The sequence below is a fragment of the Rutilus rutilus genome, assembly GCF_951802725.1.
Source record: "Rutilus rutilus genome assembly, chromosome: 20".
Lineage (NCBI taxonomy): Eukaryota > Metazoa > Chordata > Actinopteri > Cypriniformes > Leuciscidae > Rutilus > Rutilus rutilus.
The window spans coordinates 31,834,988-31,855,205 of NC_140225.1; the positions used below are offsets into that span (position 1 = coordinate 31,834,988).

The 20,218-nt window shown below is 36.5% G+C and overlaps 2 protein-coding genes across 2 annotated transcripts in view; both read right to left on the minus strand.

The window, feature by feature from the left end:
* The window catches only part of LOC311279340 (exportin-5-like), a 50,318-nt gene extending 44,381 nt beyond the window's left edge, over window positions 1-5,937 (minus strand). The window contains exon 1 of the mRNA XM_084390760.1: window positions 5,705-5,937. Coding sequence (XP_084246886.1) covers window positions 5,705-5,806 — 102 coding nt within the window. The 5' untranslated portion in view covers window positions 5,807-5,937. The remainder of the gene's footprint in view (window positions 1-5,704) is intronic.
* Window positions 5,938-8,253: 2,316 nt separating this feature from the next.
* The window catches only part of wdr11 (WD repeat domain 11), a 99,831-nt gene continuing 87,866 nt past the window's right edge, over window positions 8,254-20,218 (minus strand). The window contains exons 24-29 of the mRNA XM_084391441.1: window positions 19,962-20,057; window positions 16,708-16,873; window positions 15,115-15,212; window positions 12,307-12,452; window positions 11,151-11,233; window positions 8,254-8,611 (exon numbers count right to left, since the gene is read on the minus strand). Coding sequence (XP_084247567.1) covers window positions 8,403-8,611; window positions 11,151-11,233; window positions 12,307-12,452; window positions 15,115-15,212; window positions 16,708-16,873; window positions 19,962-20,057 — 798 coding nt within the window. The 3' untranslated portion in view covers window positions 8,254-8,402. The remainder of the gene's footprint in view (window positions 8,612-11,150; window positions 11,234-12,306; window positions 12,453-15,114; window positions 15,213-16,707; window positions 16,874-19,961; window positions 20,058-20,218) is intronic.

Consider the following 20,218-nt stretch of genomic DNA (forward strand, 5'->3'; position numbering starts at 1 on the left):
GTTCGATACAGCAGAGACCAGAAAATCTCCCTTAAATTACTTGTTTTATAAACAAAATTATTAGCACAGTCATATGCAATTAAAGGGATAGTTCATTCAAAAATGAAAATTCTGTCATCATTTACTCACCCTCATGTCGTTCCAAACCTGCAAGACTTTCGTTCATCTTCAGAACACAAATGAATATCTTTTAGATGAAATCTGAGTGATTTCTGTCCCTCCACTGGCAGCTACGCAACTACCACTTAGCCTAAATTAAATCTGTTCATCATATAAAGCGATCGAGTCTCTTCAGAAAATTTGGACTAAACTGCTCGATTCATATATGGATTAGCTTTTCGATCTCTTTACAAACTTTTTGAAGCGTCAAAGTGCTAAGCAAAGTGCTTAGTTGCATAACTGTCAATGGAGGGACACAAATCTCACAGATTGCATCAAAATATCTTCATTTGTGTTCTGAAGATGAACAAAAGTCTTACGGGTTTGGAACAATGAGGGTGAGTAGGATAATATCAATATGGATAATACCAATTTAACTTTTGTTAATAATAATATTTTAATTTAAATAACTTTAAGTCATCCTGCGACCCCCCTTGTAAGTTTGCTGAGGCCCCCTATTGGGCCCCGGTCCCCTGGTTGAGAATTACTGGTCTAGTTCGATAATATGTTTATTTTATTTTTGTATATTGTATATTCTTTTTACATTTTGGTCTTGCAATTCCAATAATATTCATGTAACCTATCTGTATCCGTCCGGCAGCATCCCTTGAGTAAATATATTATCATGTGCATTCAATATTTTATGTATGAGAGATACTCATTGACACAATGTCGCCTAGTGCAACCTTCTTTATGCTTCCGGATTGATATCGCTACGGTTAGTATTATTATAAAGCAACACATAAGAACATAAACATAACCAAAATAAGATTATGATTTGATCATTTGTATAAACATGAAATAAATGAAAACGGGAGTTTCCAAAACAATGTTTTTCTAATGTGACCTCCATAATATGGATGTACGCATCAATACATACATAATTAAAGCTGCAAGAAGCGATGAAAGGGCCCTCGCACCAGCACCACACCACTCGTGGTTTTAGGATAACAGAGCATGTTGGGCAATATGCATTTAAGTAGGTAAATATAGGAGGACTAGGTCAAAGTCATTTGTATTTGCTCCACAGTTCCTGCTGCCAGCTGGTGGCACTATGACCTTTGCTAAATTTTAGCACGTAGATGTGTTCAGGCCAGGACTCTCATCAAAAATGTTACGTTTGGGGCAGATTGGATATTGCATGTTTCTGTAACAACAACTTCCTGTTTCATGGCATTAATAACCTGCATAACACTTAGCTAAGTGTTGTTAGCATGTTTTAACATGTTTTTAGCATGTTAATCACTCGCTGTCAATTTTTATCATGTTGCTAGGAGTGCATCACAGTGTTAAACATGTCACTTCCTGTTGCCAGCAGGTGGCGCCATGACTAACTGAATATGGGCAATCAGATTCAGTGTTCAGGCAGGACTCTTATCAAACATGTTAAGTTTGGGGCAGATGGGCATTGCATGCCTGATTTACAATAACTTACTGTTTCATGGCATTAATAGCATGCTTTAACACTTAGCTACATGTTGCTAGCATGTCTTAGCAGGTTTCTAACATGTTACATGTTAAGTTTGGGGCAGACTGGACATTGTATGCGAGTTACAACAACTTCCTGTTTCATAGCATTAATAGCATGCTTTAACCCTCAGCTAAGTGTTGCTAGCATGTTTTAACATGTTTCTAGCCTGTTTAACACTTGCTGGCACTTTTTAATGTTGCTAGGAGTGCATCACAGTGTTAAACATGTCACTTCCTGTTGCCAGCAGGTGGCGCTATGACTATAACTGACAATGGGCATTCAGTGTTCAGGGCAGGACTCTTATCAAACATGTTAAGTTTTGGGCAGAATAGACATTGTTTGCCTGAGTTGCAATAACTTCCTGTTTCATGGCGAAACAAAAATTTCGTCCCTTTGACGAAAACTCAAGATCTTCGCAATTTATCACAAAGGCCTTATGATGAAACTCACCAAATATGAAGATAATCCGATTAAAACTCTAGGAGAACTTTGTTAAAGTTGTTTTTATTGCATTAAAAAGAATATTAACACACACTTACAGATGATCACAATGTTTTCAACTATGACATTCATAGCATCAAGGAAACAACAAAAAGTATATAATGGGGATAATTTACAAGGAATTACCAAGAGAAAAGTATATATATATATATAAAAAAAGTATACATCTGTTTTGCTTTTCCATTTCTTGCATCTTTCAGGGCCTCAATATAATACAGAAGTTCAGTTTTAAATAATATGATGTTAGGTTTATTATTTGCTCAAAAGAACAGCAAGGTAAACACACACCTTATGGGGTACAAAAAGCTCATTATTGTGCCGAAAGGTTGGTAATACGTGAAAGTGAACTTCTGAAAGAGGACAGAATCTCCTGATCAAAAAACAGGTGAATAAGAAGCAGAAACAAGCGATAGCGTGAAACACCGCGATCATCAAAACTGTCTAATGTTACTGAATGAAATGTCGACCCAGGACGAGCTTTAGGACTGTGGATGTGGGGGTGTTGATGGACTCGATCTACTCCATCTGTGTTTTGATCATTGTTCTGAATCCGATCTGGATGTAGTCTTTGACAAAAACTTGATTTTTGGTGGCGACATTACAAAATGTTGCTTAAAAAAAAAAAAAAGATTATGAAACTTACCCACATTCAAGTGTTGATAAAAAAAATGCATGAAGCTAGAAACTGAACCGTTTTTTTTTTTTTTTTTTTTTTTAAGCAGAGGGTCTGTTCTTTCTTTTGACATACCTGGGTGATTCTTAGACTATGGGCACTTTTATGTACTTTGGTCATATTTTTAAAAATACATACAATTTTGGACAAAATCCTCTTTCTTTTTCAAACTAACAATAAAACCTCCTTAAAAACTTTTTACTACCTTTCTATTATGATTTCTTCATACTTTTCAACCTCCTTATAGGTGTCAAAATCACTGTTTTCTCCTTGTCGCACACCCAGACTTTTTAACTTCAACAATGAAAATACAGTTTAAAAGTATGACTTATCTGGTAACTATTAATATACTTAAATTAAGCACTAGTAAAATAATTCAAATACATTATAGTATTTAATGTGAGACCACCATCAATATTACTTTTTATACAAAATATAGCTGTCGCACAGTATTGGTGTCATTTCCACCACAACACTGTAATGTCCCTTTAAAAAGTTTGTGTGAAAGATTGTTTAGGTGGTTTCTATGGGAATGTTCAGAGACATCAGAGCACATGTTGGACATGGAGGCAATTTTAAATTTTCATCAAGAACAAATAAGAAAAATCAAGGTAAATATTGCTTGATCAGTTAATATATTTATTCTACGTCATTTCCAAACATGCTGTACCTTCAAGGGTGTTTTTAAAAAGTTAAAAATTTTAAGTTAAATAAGAGTATTTTACATACATGAAATGCTAAGTATTAATTCAAAGCTAATCAGTGCAGCTATCTTCCATTTTTTCACAAAAAACTACAGAAATGTCATTTCCACCACAGTCATTTCCACCACACTGCCCTCTGTGGTGGAAATGACAGCATGTGGTAGAAACATGCTGTACCTTCAAGGGTGTTTTTAAAAAGTATTTTTTTTTTAAGTTAAATAAGAGTATTTTGCATGCATGAAATGCTGAGTATTAATTCAAAGCTGATCAGTGAAGCTATCTTCCATTTTTTTCACAAAAAACTACAGAAATGTCATTTCCACCACACTGCCCTCTGTGGTGGAAATGACAGCATGTGGTGGAAACATGCTGTACCTTCAAGGGTGTTTTTAAAAAGTAAAAATGTTTAAGTTAAATAAGAGTATTTTGCATGCATGAAATGCTGAGTATTAATTCAAAGCTATCAGTGAAGCTATCTTCCCTTTTTTCACAAAAAACTACAGAAATGTCATTTCCACCACACTGCCCTCTGTGGTGGAAATGACAGCATGTGGTGGAAATGACATTTATGATTACAAAGTACAATTGATATGGATTGCAAGAGTAGATTGACGTTGTGAATTGAGTTTACTGAGTGTGATGAGTTTAAGAGTTTTCAAAATATATTTTTCAAATAAATATTTCTCTAAATATTACTGTTTCTCTACATTCACGTTAATTCATTGTCATTTCCACCACCACCCTGTCATTTCCATCACCACACACATTTTTTAAAAACATTTAAAAAGTTCTCATCACACATTAAAAATGTATCCACAATTTACGAGATCATGCTCTACTTAATATAAAAATTCAAGTTAGTTATTTTCTAATAAGCTCTTGCCCTAACCAAAATTAAATTTCAGAGTGTGACAGGTGTACAGTTCACCATTTGGTCCTTAGGGCAGTTAATTTATCTCATTGACAAATGTATAATTTTTGTACATTGTGGAAAAACTGATAAAACTAGTTACAAAAATGATCTTAGACAATTCTTGAGTGGCATAAGTTATTCTGTTTTTAAATAACAGCTGTATATAGAGATGTGGTGGAAATGACATTTGTTCATTGCAGGTCGGAAAAAATTTAAAATATTAACAATTTCTCTTGTAATCTAAGTTTGTTCTCTTACAGACCTTAAAACTAGACAAATTATTTAAACTTATGAGACTGTGTTACGTGACTTTTGAACAAGTTTTTTTTAATCAACTTCACAAGCCTAAAAGTGCCCCTAGTTGAAGAAACGCCCACCTATTGCATGTTCAGATATATTCATACAACAAAATAATTCTGGAGGGCCATGAAAATTGTGCAAATTGTCAAAAACTTTTTTTTTAAAACACTGGCTGGGAAAGAGAGTATGCAGTTTTCTTTGCATAAGGTTTATTATTTGTTCATTTTTCTTTGTGTAGGCTATATAGTATTTCCCATTCAAAATAATTAAATTAATCACCAAATTTTGCTCCAAACTCTTCTTACACAATAAGAATCTTAACCAGATAGCCGGATCTTCAAATTGTGAGTTTAAATATTAGGTATTCAGTGTAAATCCCCAAAATTCCAATCCCATGTCTCTGAAAAATCTTGAGAAATCAAATAAATAACTTTACATCAACTTTATTGGTGAGACAGTTGGTAAACTCCAGAACTCTTTCCATTCAATCTGGTTATTGAACTCCAAAATGGTTTGCATTTAGCTCGTGATGTATTTCTGCATGTTTTAGGAGTTCGTTAAAGTACGACACCTGGAAATGGCAAAAACAACGAAATTGGCAAACTTTGGAAATGGCAAACTTTGAAGAAATTCCTGTTGCGTTTAGGGGTTTGCACCAATATACTTTTTTGAAGGTTTTATTGGGACATTACATGTACCGAATTTCGTAGACCTAACTTACGTGAAACGTAGCGGGAGGGGCGCTTCGTTGAAATTTTGTAGGTGGCGCTAGCGAGCCATTTTGCCACACCTAATTCTGAAACCCGCACGTTTAATACATTTTCGACAATTCTGACGCATGTGCAAAGTTTCATGAGTTTTCGAGCATGTTTATGCCATTCAAATTTTATAATTATTATTTCAGAATAATAATAATAAACCAAGCAACTCCAAGACGGAATTCCTAATAACCGTTTAATCGTATTTGATAGAGGATAATTCACCTTAAGGGCCTCCAGGCGGTATGTTTGACTGGATTCTGCCTCCATCGTCACATTCACAGCCTTTATAAGCTCATGGCACAAAGCATGTATCGGTTCGGCCATGGCTTTAAGCACGTCCAGCGGCTGGGATGTAAAACACCAGCACACTTCACTCCTAGTTCATCACCTCTATGGATGTGCATTACAAACAAACACACGGGTCTAAAACACACGGGTCTCTGCTGTCTGTGAGTGTGGACCGCCTTAATCAAGATGGCGGAAGTTACGTGCCCTCTGGGGATTGTAGTTTTTTTATGTTATTGACAAGCGTCACGTTAGTTTTACATTCGCTATTCGCTAAATATGCGCTTTTTTGTCTCTGTTCTATTTAAGTATATATAAATGCCAGTTAGTTTAAATAATATTCAACAGTAGTTTGGGCATTATACCTGTGCACCTGTGAATGTTCAGATGAATGTGTGTGTGAGACCGTCTAAAATTCCTCCCACTTCGTTTTCAAACATGCCAGGTTTTTGATTTTAATTTAGAAACAAAATTGTTACGTCATATTTGCAAAAACATATGAAATTGTTTTATAAAAGGCGCCATTCTACAAGTTTAGCCCGCGTTATTGTTCTATTGATGTCTTTTCTTGACCAGCAGGTGTCGTTAGTACGCTTAGTATGAAACCGAATCATTTTGCGAATCAAATGGTTGTTGATTCAGAGTTTCTAAAAGTACTGTTTCTCTCCCATCACTAATGAATTTAAAGGCGCAGTATTTTTTATTTACTCGCGTCCCCGATTTACTGACATATCACACCAAAGCAAAAGTATAATTTCTTAGTCAGCCATGATTAATTCGTTTCATGAGCCTTTGTCTTCTTCCATATGAAATATGGCCCATTAATTAAACTTAAATGTATGTTATTTTAATAATAAAAAGTGTTTTGAAAATATAGAGAAAATCTAAATGGATGGTACTACAGGCTGTATTTATTACTTTGCAAATATACATGCAGTAGGCCTATATCCATACAGTAAGCTCAAACACCTCGAACATTACTTATGTTTACATAGGAACATTTAAAGGATAAAGTCATGAATCATTACTCACAATCATAGCCTACCAAAACAAGGCAGGGCATTCCAACAATCATAATTCAACAAATGAATTAGTAATTTAAAAAGACTTTCATTTTTAAATCACAGACACAGTGGTGGCATCACAAAAATGAAGGGTTTGTAGTCACATCTCATTTCAACCGGACAATAATATCCAAATACAGCAACTCTCTGGAGACCTGAAGCCATGTGGAAACATCATACAAACAAAACACCACATCACACTTAAACTGTCTACAGTAAATCACACAAACAACAGCATGAACAAGTGCAATCCAACAACAAAATTAAGTTAATGGCTAAGGCAAAAATGGGGCAAATTCACTATTTTACAAAATTAACCAATATACAACATTACTGAAGGAACAGCACTCATGAATTATATCACATGGAGTGGATGAATTATGAATTTGTTGTTTTTCATTTGTGATTTAAATCTGAACCATTTAACTATCAAATAACCATATACCATTACCTTTTACGTAACTCAAAATGTGATGCTACTGAAACCTTTAAAGAACACACACACACACACACACACACACACACACACACACACACACACACACACACACACACACACACACACACACACACACACACACACACACACACACACACACACACACACACACACACACACAAACACACACAGGTAATTTGACAGTGATTTATGCAGATTTAAATCCTGGATTACAGCACTGATATATTATATATATTATGTTTAATAATTACACTGTCAGAAAAAAAAAAAAGAAAAAAAAAGTGTAAAATGATATCTTTAGGGGTACGGCAGCTTGTCACTGGAGCAGAACCTCTTTAAGGGACTTGATCTCTGAAGCTCATTTACCCCCTGAAAGGTGCATTTTAGTAGCTTAGAGTAGTAATATATACTAAAATGCACATTTTAAGGGGTAAATAAGCTACAGAGATCAAGTCCCTTAAAGAGGTTCTGCTCCAATGACAAGCTGCCGTACCCCTAAAGACTAAAGATACAATTACGTTTTTCTGAGAGAAATACAATAAACCTCAAAGGTTTGAATTCCTATGATTATCTTAACCATCACAAGCCATGACTATTAATATAACAATAAATAATCTTTTGAAAAATATAATAGCTTAGTGCTTTCTTTGGATTTTGGCGTGAAACCGGACACGTTTCATGAGATTCATCTAGTTCTTTTCTATATTCTGTCTTCAAATGGTTTCCTAAATCTGAAATTATAAGCATTTTTAGTGTCCAACACATCATAATCCGTTTTAAAGGTTCTTAAAATGTGTTTTTATTAATTATCGGCATTACTATTATTTTGGTTTGTTTTAAATCACCATGAAAATATATATTTTGGTCAATTAAATAATTACAAGAACAGGTTTGGAACACATTACAGCAGGATAACGTGTGTTAAGGGAATGTTTTTGGATACAACACACCTCACAACCAGCGCAGAGGCTTAAAAGACAACTATGAAACCGTTTGAAACTACATGAAAATATGCGTGTTTGTTGACTACTTGCATGCTTATGGGTGTTATAAGGACGAGATTTGAAGATCTTGCATCTTGATTTTTATGGTTTTCATCACATATCCTCTCTCAGTCTATGTTGAGAAGAGGTCTGTCCACCTCCTTCTCCTCCTCTTCACTGGGACTGGGCTCTGGTCCCATTCCCTCTGTTTGGGAGAGCTCGTCCAGCAGCTCCTTCCCTCTCTCTCCAGCCCGAGACGCCCAAAGCACAGCGCCCTGTTTCAGCCCGATGGAGCGAAGCAGCTTAGCGTAGTCCACAAACGCAGCACCTATGAGCTTATGTGGAGATGCTGTGGTTAAGGAAGACTGGGAATCAGAAATGTTCAAGTTCAAAAGATCAAGTTACTGTTATCTCAATACTACTTACAACCCACCGTGACACTTAAAGGGATACTCCACTTTTTTCGGAAATATGCTCATTTTACATCTCCCCCAGAGTTAAACAGTTGAGTTTTACCGTTTTAGAATCCATTCAGCCGATCTCCGGGTCTGACGGTACCACTTTTAGCATAGCTTAGCACAGATCATTGATTCTGATGAGTCCAGTAGCATTTCTTTCAAAATGACCAAAGAGTTTCAATATTTTTCCTATTTAAAACTTGACTCTTCTGTAGTTAAACCGTGTACTAAGATCGACGGAAAATGAAAAGTTGCGATTTTCTAAGCCTATATGACTAGGAACTATACTCTCATTCCAGCGTAATAATCAAGGAACTGTGTGGCTGTACCATGAGTGCAGCAGGCGTAATGATATGACGCAGCGCCTGAAAATAGGTCTAATAGGTTAGACAAACTTAGTCCCGGTCACGTTGGAAGAAGTTACCGAGCTGGGGACTATTTTCAGGCGCTGCGTCATATCATTACGCCTGCTGCACTCATGGTACAGCCACACAGTTCCTTGATTATTACGCTGGAATGAGAGTATAGTTCCTAGTCATATAGGCTTAGAAAATCGCAACTTTTCATTTTCCGTCGATCTTAGTACACGGTTTAACTACAGAAGAGTCAAGTTTTAAATAGGAAAAATATTGAAACTCTTTGGTCATTTTGAAAGAAATGCTACTGGACTCATCAGAATCAATGATCTGTGCTAAGCTATGCTAAAAGTGGTACCGTCAGACCCGGAGTTCGGCTGAATGGATTCTAAAACGGTAAAACTCAACTGTTTAACTCTGGGGGAGATGTAAAATGAGCTTATTTCCGAAAAAAGTGGAGTATCCCTTTAAGAGGATGCCAAGACACTTAAAGTCCCACTCCGATCATATTTTGAACTATTTTTAAACATTCTCAGTGGTCTTTAAATGATGATTATGCCGTTTTTAGCCAAAATCACAAAACCTGTGCCGTTTTCTGGGACTTTGCTTCAGCAGAGCGGCAGTAGCTCATTAGCAATTCGCCTCTGCGTTGTGGGGGGAGCCGTTGACACGGAGACGACCCTCCCCCTCGCTCACACCGCCGCCGACTTGAGCTTCCGAGAAAACGGAGGAGAAGCTGATCATCGCCGTTGCTGGGTTTCCTATCATTATCGGATTAATTGCAGTTTAACCATCAGAGTGAAAGTTTATCATTTGCATGTGTTTTTTAAGTCCTGCCAGTATAACAGGGCGCGCTTGACAGGGCATATAAGAACGCAGAGAGATAGCAGAGAGAGAAAGAGAGAGAGAGAGAGCCTCGGCCGCGCGCGCGCACTCACTATTAATAATATTAAATAATAAAGTGACCAAAACGGTTATACAAATGCTGTCATTATAAAAGGTTTCTAGTGTCAATGTATTGCTTATTTATTTTGTTTACTTTTCATGGTGTGGCACTTCTCTTCTCCCATGATCGAACATAGAATGCTCTGCTACTTCAGAGCGGCCAAAGCGTCAACAAGCTTCCTCGTACTTTTTGACAAGCGTCCTTGACAGGGCGGCCAGAGCTTCTTTGCCGCTCAAGTCGGCGGCGGTGTGAACGTACAGTTAGCATTGCAACCCGCTACCGCACATAGGTGTTGATCCGCCATCGTCTTCTCTACTCCTCAAAACCTGAGCCGCGGGGGCGGAGGGGAGTATGAGCTTGTGGCACGCCCAGTGGAGTTACTACGTCACAACTCCAGTCTATTTTAGCTGGCATTTTAACGTCTGCTACTGATTCACAGCCATTTGAATGCAGAAATACTCAGAAATACAACTTTGAACTTATTTTTCTCAAGATTTGTCCTCTAACATCAGAAAAATGCCACAAGAACATGTTAACACCTAGAAAAACATGATTTTCATCGGAGTGGGTCTTTAAGCAAAGTGTTTCTTGTAAGCCAGTGGTCCATTTTCCAGTGTTTTGAATTTCAAAAAACATATTTAAAGGTGAACCAAAGGCTCAACCAATAGCGTGTGTTTGGGGGCGTGGCTACTGTAGCAGGGACCATGACTGACACGTTACATGGGAAAAGACATTCAGCTTCGGTTACAAAAGTGGAAGCCAAAGCTGCATTTATTTAGACCCTCAAAGATTAAACTATCCCTTTAAGAGTCATCTACTTTAAATGAGACAGTCGAAGAGAAAGACTGGGAAGGATGGCAGAGCTGAAGAGGTTAATCTACTAAAATTGTGTCAACATTTAGGAGAACATTACATATAGCCTCAAAGCTAACAGACATGACCTAAATTATTTCATGGGGTCTTTATTATTTTACAAAAAAAAAAAAAAAAAAAAAAAAAAGTATATAAAATACGAATAATAATGGAGAAAAAAAAAATCATGCAAAATTAGTTTTAAATTCAATAGAGCCCTGCTGCATTCTGCTGTTTGAAAACCTGGAAGATGCATCAGAAGGATATTAACGTCGTCATTTGTCTCCATCACACCATATTTCAAGCAGGCTTCGAGAAACAGTGCAGCACGGTCGAAATATCTCATGCTGTCAGGAAATGTAAAGATGTATTAGAGAAATATCAGAGCATTGTGTCATTTATCATGCACATTCAAATCTAATGACGTTTAGGAAGGGATATGTCAATCAATATTGTATGTGTTTGGAAAAAATGCATAATTTTGAGTGACACATTGAGACAAAATCTCACTTAAAAATTCATTATGCAATTTTAAAAGATTTGTTCACCCAATCATTTACCCTCATGTCATTCCAAAACCATTTGACTTTTAGAACAAACAAAGGAAAAGTTCTGAAGAATTATCATGCTGCTTCCCCCCCAAAAAAAACCATAATGTACTATAATCCACATCTTTTGAAGACAATATGTGACCCTGGACCACAAAACCAGTCACATGGGTAAATTTTTTGAAATTGAGATTTATACATCATATGAAAGCTGAATAAATACGCTTTCCATTGATGTATGGTTTGTTAGGATAATACAATATTTGGCCGAGATACAACTATTGAAAATCTGGAATCTAAACATTGAGAAAATCTCCTTTAAAGTTGTCCATTTATGTTCACGATTGTGCTGCATTCACTCACAGAAATAAATGTTTTATATATTTGCGGTAGGAAATTTACAAAATATCTTCATGGAAAATGATCTTAATATCCTAATGATTTTTGGCATAAAAGAAAAATCGACAATTTTGACCCATACAATGTATTGTTGTCTATTGCCACAAATATACCCGTGCGACATGTGACTGGTTTTGTGGTCCAGGGTCACATATATTTGAGTGAAGGACAGATCAAAATGTTGCTTATTCAAAACTTGGCATATGCTGTGTCAAGTTTGATGTAATCGATGCCATACCAACATTCTGCTAAACATTTCCTTTTGTGTTACAAGAAAAAAAAGAAAAGAAATTCCCATACAGGTTTGGAACAACATGAAATTTATGTATATATTTATTTATTTCACATTATTCCTGTGGGAGTAAATAAACTAAACCACAACAGATATCAAATTATCATGGATGAATGGGCAACATGCTACACTGAATGGCGCAAAACAAAAACAAAAATCGAACAGGAGAAGCAATGCCCACCTGTGGAGCATCTCGCCCACTTTTTGAAAGCATCCTAATGAGAGCAGGACCAGGATGGCCTTTGACTTCAGATTAACCTGAGGAGAACACAGATGCTCTGCCCAGCGCTTCAGCACATCTGAACCTTCTGCTGGGTTCAGACGCACCTGAGAGAGAGAGAGAGAGAGAGAGAGAGAGAGAGAGAGAGAGAGAGAGAGATCATTTGATGCATACTGATCACAACAAACTGCAACCTAATTGTCTGGCTTCCACATTATTTTCCAGTGTCAGGAAGAAGGCTTTTTATTAGTCCATTAGATAAAATAATGTGCACCTGTTACTTTAGAGAAATGGAAACTCACAAAGCCTATAAACACTTTGCCACTTCCCACGTCTAGTACTTCCCACCTCAATTTGAGATTTATCTGTTTGCCGCATAAAAAAAAAGTTGGTTATCTAAATACATGCAGGTAGTTATTGGCCAGAAAAAGCTGCAAAGGCTTTTTGTCACCAGTCAAAAGTCTGGTTATTATAGCTCTATATAATGCAGTGGTCCCCAAACCTTTCCTGCCGGCCCCCCTTTTGTAGAGAAAAATATTTTTAAGCCCCCCACCTGCATGCACCCACATAAAGACACTCTCAGACATGACCTTACTTGCAAAATCTGATAGGATTTACTTATAACATAGTAATTATACAGTACTGCAACGGGCTTCACTGTTCCGCTTCATACTGTCAGAAGCGCATATTTTGAGTCACGGCACGCAACACACTGTGGTCTCAATTAATTACCCACCATTTTACTGATAAAGCTGAGGGCGAAATCACATTTATCTTGTCATATTTTCTCATCTTCAGGCTGTCTACACTGGATGAAGTGAATGTTGCAAATTAGGGGTGTAACAATATATCGTGTCACAATATAGCGCAATACAAAAATGCAATAATATGTATCGTGTATAGTTCCCCCATAATAAAAAAACTCGTTTTCAGAGTTTTAGTGTCAGTACTACATTCAACTACTATATATAATGTTGAATATAATGTATAATAATGCAATTGGGGAATATTTGTGGGTCCTGATAATGCCACGTCTTAAGTTACCAGTAAAAAGTGGCCTACATTATTTTAAATATATCTAGTCAGTGAAACAGTGCAAGCATATTCGTCTAAAACAATTCTGTGTTTTCAGCTTCAGAATCATCAATGTGTTTATTCTGGTGTCTCTATTGTCCTGTTCATTGGGTTTCCAGCACCAAATCCAAGCCTATTCACTTAAACACACAATGTAATACCAAATTTAGCATTTTAATTAACAGTACATTTTTTAACCTTTTATCATATGTTTTGGAGTATCGCAATAATATCGTATCGTGAGTTCAGTATCGTGATATGTATCGAAGTTGGAGTACGTCAGAAATAGAATAGAATCGGAATAGAATCGGGCATTTATATAGCGCTTTCATATGTACTACTGTACACCCAAAGCGCTTTACAATCATGTCAGGGGATCTCTCCTCAACCACCACCAGTGTGCAGCATCCACTTGGATGATGCGACGGCAGCCACAGTACAGCGGCGCCAGTGCGCTCACCACACACCGGATATAGGTGTAGCAGGGTGTAGCAATAGAACAGGGCATCAGTTTACTGTCAGAATTTGTATTTGCGTCGTGCCAGTGTAGACAGCATCACTGATTATAATGGGTTTTATTTGCTTTGGTCGAGTATCACCGCTAGCTTCTGGTGTAGACATGTCGTGGTAGTCGCGATGTTTAAAGTAAATTCATCGTCTGCTTTATGTTTACTTGGCACTGCCAGTCCTATCCATTCTTATCATTAATTTTAACACGGCTCCCTGCAATACTCAATTCTGTTCTTGTTCTGTTCTTGTTCAATGACTGCTCTTCAATCGTGCGGTCTAGTGGTCTGTTATGGTGCGTTCAAGTCCTCCTGGGAAGTTCGTATTTACGAGTTGGGAAGTCGTGTTTACGACGTCAGGCGCGTTCAAGTCACTCCCGTCGAAGCAAGATGGTAGTGTGCCTTCTCTTAATTAACTGCACAATAAAACAGCAAGGTTTTTAGACTAAACTCTACTTCTAGAAGAACAAAGATTGTGCATCAGCCGTGTTTTGCTTTTTAACTTTTTTTATTAATTTATGAAGTCGCTGTAAACTTTATCATTACATATTATATTGTTATATTACAATGCAATTATATTTTGTGCATGGAATTAGCTAATTTTGTTGGAAATTAAAAAGCCTGATAATATCACTGCTTATTACCATTTTTCTCACTGACATGCCGCCAACTCTCGGGGCTTAAAATCCCAAGCTTCCCACTCGTATTTACGACTTTGTGGTGGCGTTCATGTGCGCTCAACTTGTGAATACGATCTTTTCGACATGACTTGAACGCTCCATTATTCCACGACAACAACCGCTACATCTGATAACAGACTGCGAGTCATCCTGAGGAAATAAAATGTCAAAATAATATTTTGTGTACAATTATTTACTAATGTGGCAAGTAGCCGCATAATAAGAAGGATAATTTGGCAGTGGGGTCTTGTATCACCTAGAAGAGGTTTCTTTTGCATAATGTTCTGACTGTACAATATCCCTTAGCCTTGCCCCGCACCCTTTTAATAACTCAGATGTGCCACCCAGTTTGGGAACTGATATAATGTATAGCTTTATATGTATAAGTACTGTAGATTCAAAATATTTTATTTATGGTTATAAACTAATCAATTTAACTAAAGTCACAGTGAATATATCCTGAACAGTTGATATATCAGCCGGCTCTAGATTGTGTCTGGTTGAGGTACCTTGGCCAGCCATGCGGCACGGTTCCACTCTCCATATGTCTGCAGATAACGACAAGCATCCGCCGCTTTGTCAATCAGGCAGAGCAACTGCACACCCTCTAAGAGTCAATAAGGTGAGAGAATAAAACACAGTCAGAAGCATTTGTGTAGAATAGGGCTGATGTGCTTTTGACATGTTTCTATTAGTTAAAGGGTTAGTTCACCCAAAAAATGAAAATTCTGTCAGTAATTACTCTCCCTCATATTACAATGTCCATATATATGTATATGTATATGTATGTATGTATGTATATATATATATATATATATATATATATATATATATATATATATATATACAGTGCTATGCATAAGTTTAGACACCCATACTAAAGTTGACTAAAAAGAGGAATAAAAAATCATCTTTTGGAAACTGAACTTAATGCCTTAATTTAAAAAATTAGGAAAAATCCAACCTTTAAGGACACCAATTTTCTTTGTGAATGAATAATGTATCGTAAATAAATAAATGTTCTTCCTTAAAATACAGGGTGCATAAGTTTGGACACCCCTATGTTAAATTCCCATAGAGGCAGGCAGATTTTTATTTTTAAAGGCCAGTTACTTCATGGATCCAGGATATTATGCATCCTGATAAAGTTCCCTTGGCCTTTGGAATTATAATAGCCCCACATCATCACATAGCCTTCACCATACCTAGAGATTGGCATGGTTTTATTTCAGTTAGCCTAATAGCTAGTTTGATTTGCATTGAGAGATGATCTTATGGAAAGTACCCCATGCCAATCTCTAGGTATGGTGAAGGCTATGTGATGATGTGGGGCTATTTTAATTCCAAAGGCCAAGGGAACTTTATCAGGATGCATAGTATCCTAAAAAAAAAATTACAAAAAATACTTAAAAATAAAAATCTGCCTGCCTCTATGGGAATTTAACATAGGGGTGTCCAAACTTATGCACCCTGTATTTTAAGGAAGAACATTTATTTATTTACGATACATTATTCATTCACAAAGAAAATGGGTGTCCTTAAAGGTTGGATTTTTCCTAGTTTTTTAAATTAAGGCATTAAGTTCAATTTCCAAAAGATGATTTTTTATTCCTCTTTTTAGTCAACTTTAGCATGGGTGTCTAAACTTATGCATAGCACTGTATATATATATATATATATATAATGTATCACAATGCAAATATTTTGTAGTAATTTCAAAAGGTTACATTTCTTCATGCAAAATTTGCAATACATCATTTATTAATTTTCTTTATGAATAAAAATATCTATTTATCTTTCTTCTTTTTTTTTTTGGTTTGAAATAAGAGCTAGATAGCATGTTTTGACTATGTGCTGTATCTTTTATCGATAAGGCAATCCCAGAATACAACACAATAATGTATATTGGTCTGTTGCTCACATAAAGCTGTCGTATGGCTTGTATCCTACATAGTGAATAAGTAGTACAAACTGTTACTTTTTAGTTCTTTTTGGAGTTTACAGCAATTAATAAATGCCTGTATTCATTGTATGGAAAAGAGCATGGACAAACTCCTTCAGTGCTCTATAGAAGAAAGATAATCATACAGTTCACACCCTACCTGCCAGCTTGCCATTGGCGATCATGTTTGTGGCCACCAGTTTAATTGTGCTCTGAGACGGGCCGGATGAGGTGATGGTGGTCACCAGACAGGCTTTGAGAGAGTCACAGTAGTAACTGGAGTTATCTGCACTGGTCTCCAAAAGCAACTGCACCGCACGGTCCGTCTGATGAACAAAGAGAAAAAAATTGTTTATTCTGAATATTATTAGTCAACTGATAGGGTTTAAATTTAAAGTCCCCATGTAGTCAATCATTTTATCCCTTAAAACTCATCTTTGATTATCAAAATTACATAAGCGTTTTTTCCTTAAAAAAAAAAATTGCTTCATGCCTGAAAATATCTTGAATGTAACTCGACACCCTTGCCTCATTTAGTATACGTGCTTCTATGAATATGCAAATGAGCCCCGCCTCCACTCACTCACTCAGCTCAGAGATCCACTCATTGACGATCACATGTTGATCTGATTGGTTACAAGGTAGTTTGTGACGTCAGAAACACTCAGCAATGGTAGTGACTTGTAAATTTGCACATGGTTTGTTTTAAAGCATATTATAAACGCCACATAGACTTATAAACAACATTAAAATCTTGATTTTCACCACAGGGGGACTTTAAATTAATAGAACATTGATGTTATATCCCAGTTGGCCATATAAGATAAAAGTAATAAGACTCTAATGCACGACTTTCAGAGGCTTTAATCAATCATGTTGTGTTTACCATCAGTTTTGAGATCACTAGTAATCTCTCATTTCTTTCAACTAAATACACTTTCTTATTAGTTTTTCTTATACTCCAGTTCTCCAGTTCCCATAGTTTACGACTCTCTAAAGCATTCTTGAAAGGACAACTATGAATGATGGATTTCCTGCAGACGGCAGGAGACTGCAGAACAGGGTCATGTGTGAGGTGTGCTGTTCATGGGAAAAACAACTACTGAACCATTAACCATTAAAGCCGCCCAGGCATATTAGCAGCCAATACATTTGTGTCCATCTGAGTGAACAACATCATCTGCAATCAATTAATTAGTGAATAATCTCTTCCTGTACATGTTCTTTCTGCAATCACGAGAAGGGTCTACTGACAAACGCACGTGTGCTGCAGAGACACACACGCTGCATCCAAAATCGAACGCTTCCCTACTATATAGCATGTGAAAAACAGTACGCCAAAAGAGTAGTATGTCCGAATTGCATACAGTAGTATTCAAAAACAGTTAGCGAAAAGTACCCGGACGACTTTCGCTGAGATTCTGAGGTGTGCATTCAATGGACACTTTACTATCCCATAAGGCCACGGGAGAGGATGTGAATGGCAGTGAATCGATGCAACTGACGCTGGTAGGTCACGTGACATCCCCATCATTTTATCCCTTAAAACTTTGATCACCAAAATGAAGCGTTTTTTGCTTCATGCCTGAAAATATCTTGACTGTAACTCGACACCCTTGCCTCATTTAGTATACGCGGTTCTATGAATATGCAAATGAGCCCTGTCTCCCACAGCAGCTCAGAGATCCACTGGTTGATGATCACACATTGATCTGATTGGTTACAAGGTAGTTTGTGACGTCAGAATAACCAGCGATTTCAAACCACGTTTTTGAGACTTTGGTTACTCAGCAATGGTAGTGACTTATAAATTTGCACATGGTTTTATAAGCTAATGTGCTCCAAAACAGTGACAAAATTCGCATTTAGAAGACCAAACCCAACGTTGAAAATGAAAATCAAGTTGATGTCAGAATCCACGAAAGAAGATTGACGTTAATCTCCAACGTTGGACAGACAGAAACCAACATCAGTCGAGTTCTGACGTCAACCCGACTTTCATTTCCAACCAAAATGCAACCCTTGCAACCAAAATCATCCCCTTACTTTTTACTCAAGGACCTTGACAGACATGTAGTGGAGTAAAAAGTACGATATTTGTCTTTCAAATGTAGTGAAGTTAAAGTAAATGTTTCCAGATAAAATAATACTCAAGTAAAGTACAGATGCTCAAAAAGTGTACTTAAGTACAGTACTCGAGTAAATGTACTTTGTTACTGAATTGTCTTGATATAATCAGAATTTAATTCATACTACACACATTCATTCGGTCATCGTTACGTTAAATTTAATTCAGTTCATGGACTTTTAAGTTTGTTTTCATTAATCACTTGTGTTTCTTTGTCCTATGTTACACATACTATATAGAACATACTTTTTAACAGTCACGAAGTAAATTCAAATTCAAGGTTAGTACCAACTCAGACAGTATGTGATTGCACAGATTTTGATTCACCGAGACGTTTTTTTCTCAAAAACAGAATCAAATTTAAATATATATATAGTGATGGATTTTTTAATAAATAAAATAGTAAACTGTATATCAAACTAATCATAACTCTAACATCTAACCTTACTTCTCCTTTAGGCCTAACACTCCACCACTTGAACAAAATGTACTCTGAAGATTGTGTCGAAACCAGTGGAAAATTCTGAGATGCTGGCTAGACAATATCTAGAATAGTCTCATGACATATTGAGTAATCAAATGAACTTCTAACCCTTTTCAATTTTTCTAATGATTTGAGATCTAAGTTTGCTCCTACATAGTAACAGAAGCGTTTGCATATGAAGAACCAATCAAATTGTAAGGAAATTAACTAATGTTTCATGTCATTTTTGCCATGCTCCTATTCTATAAAAACTGTTGTATTCTTTTTGCTGGTTGATTCTTTTGCTTAAAGCATATTCGAAGGCATTGTCTGGAGTCTGTCTGGTTAATGCTGCGCAGCAGGTTAGTAAGGGAAGCTTAACGTTACTAGACACTTTGATAGTGTTATAGGATAAGGGACGAGACGTCGTCCAACTCAAAGTCAGTTGTCCACTGTAGACGCAGTGCTAGGCTATAAAGATTATTAAGTGTCGACTGTAGACGCTTGGGTGTCGAAAAAAGGAAATATTTTTGGAGAAAAGGAAATAAATACGCCAAATACTGTATATTTACCTTAAAGAGTTAACAGATTAACAAAACAAAAGAAAAAACTATGCGACAAGTAGTACACTATATGCTGCATTTTTGCTCCAATAACAAGTTCACTGAAAGGAAACAGAGACGGCAAAAAGCGGCAACCTGTTTGTTTATTATATATATAAATATATATATGAATGATTTTACTTTACCTTACCGTAACAAATATTTTTCTTTTTTTGATAATGACGTAATGTAAACTCCATCAGAAGTGTGCAGGTACTTGCCTGTCCCAGCAGCAGCAGTTGGTCAGCACACTTTTTGGTGTGTTCGTAGCTGGACCTTTTCACTTCTTGTAGACGAACTCGCTCCAGCTGAAACCTCTAAATGACAGAGAAAGAAATACGATTTGCATGTCATTTTGTGTTCCGTAAAGGAATGTTCTGAATGAAATACAAAAATGTTAGTAGTTGATTACAGAAATCATTATTGGGGAAAGTAATATTATTACTGTAACACATTACAAGCCAGTGCATTTGCATTC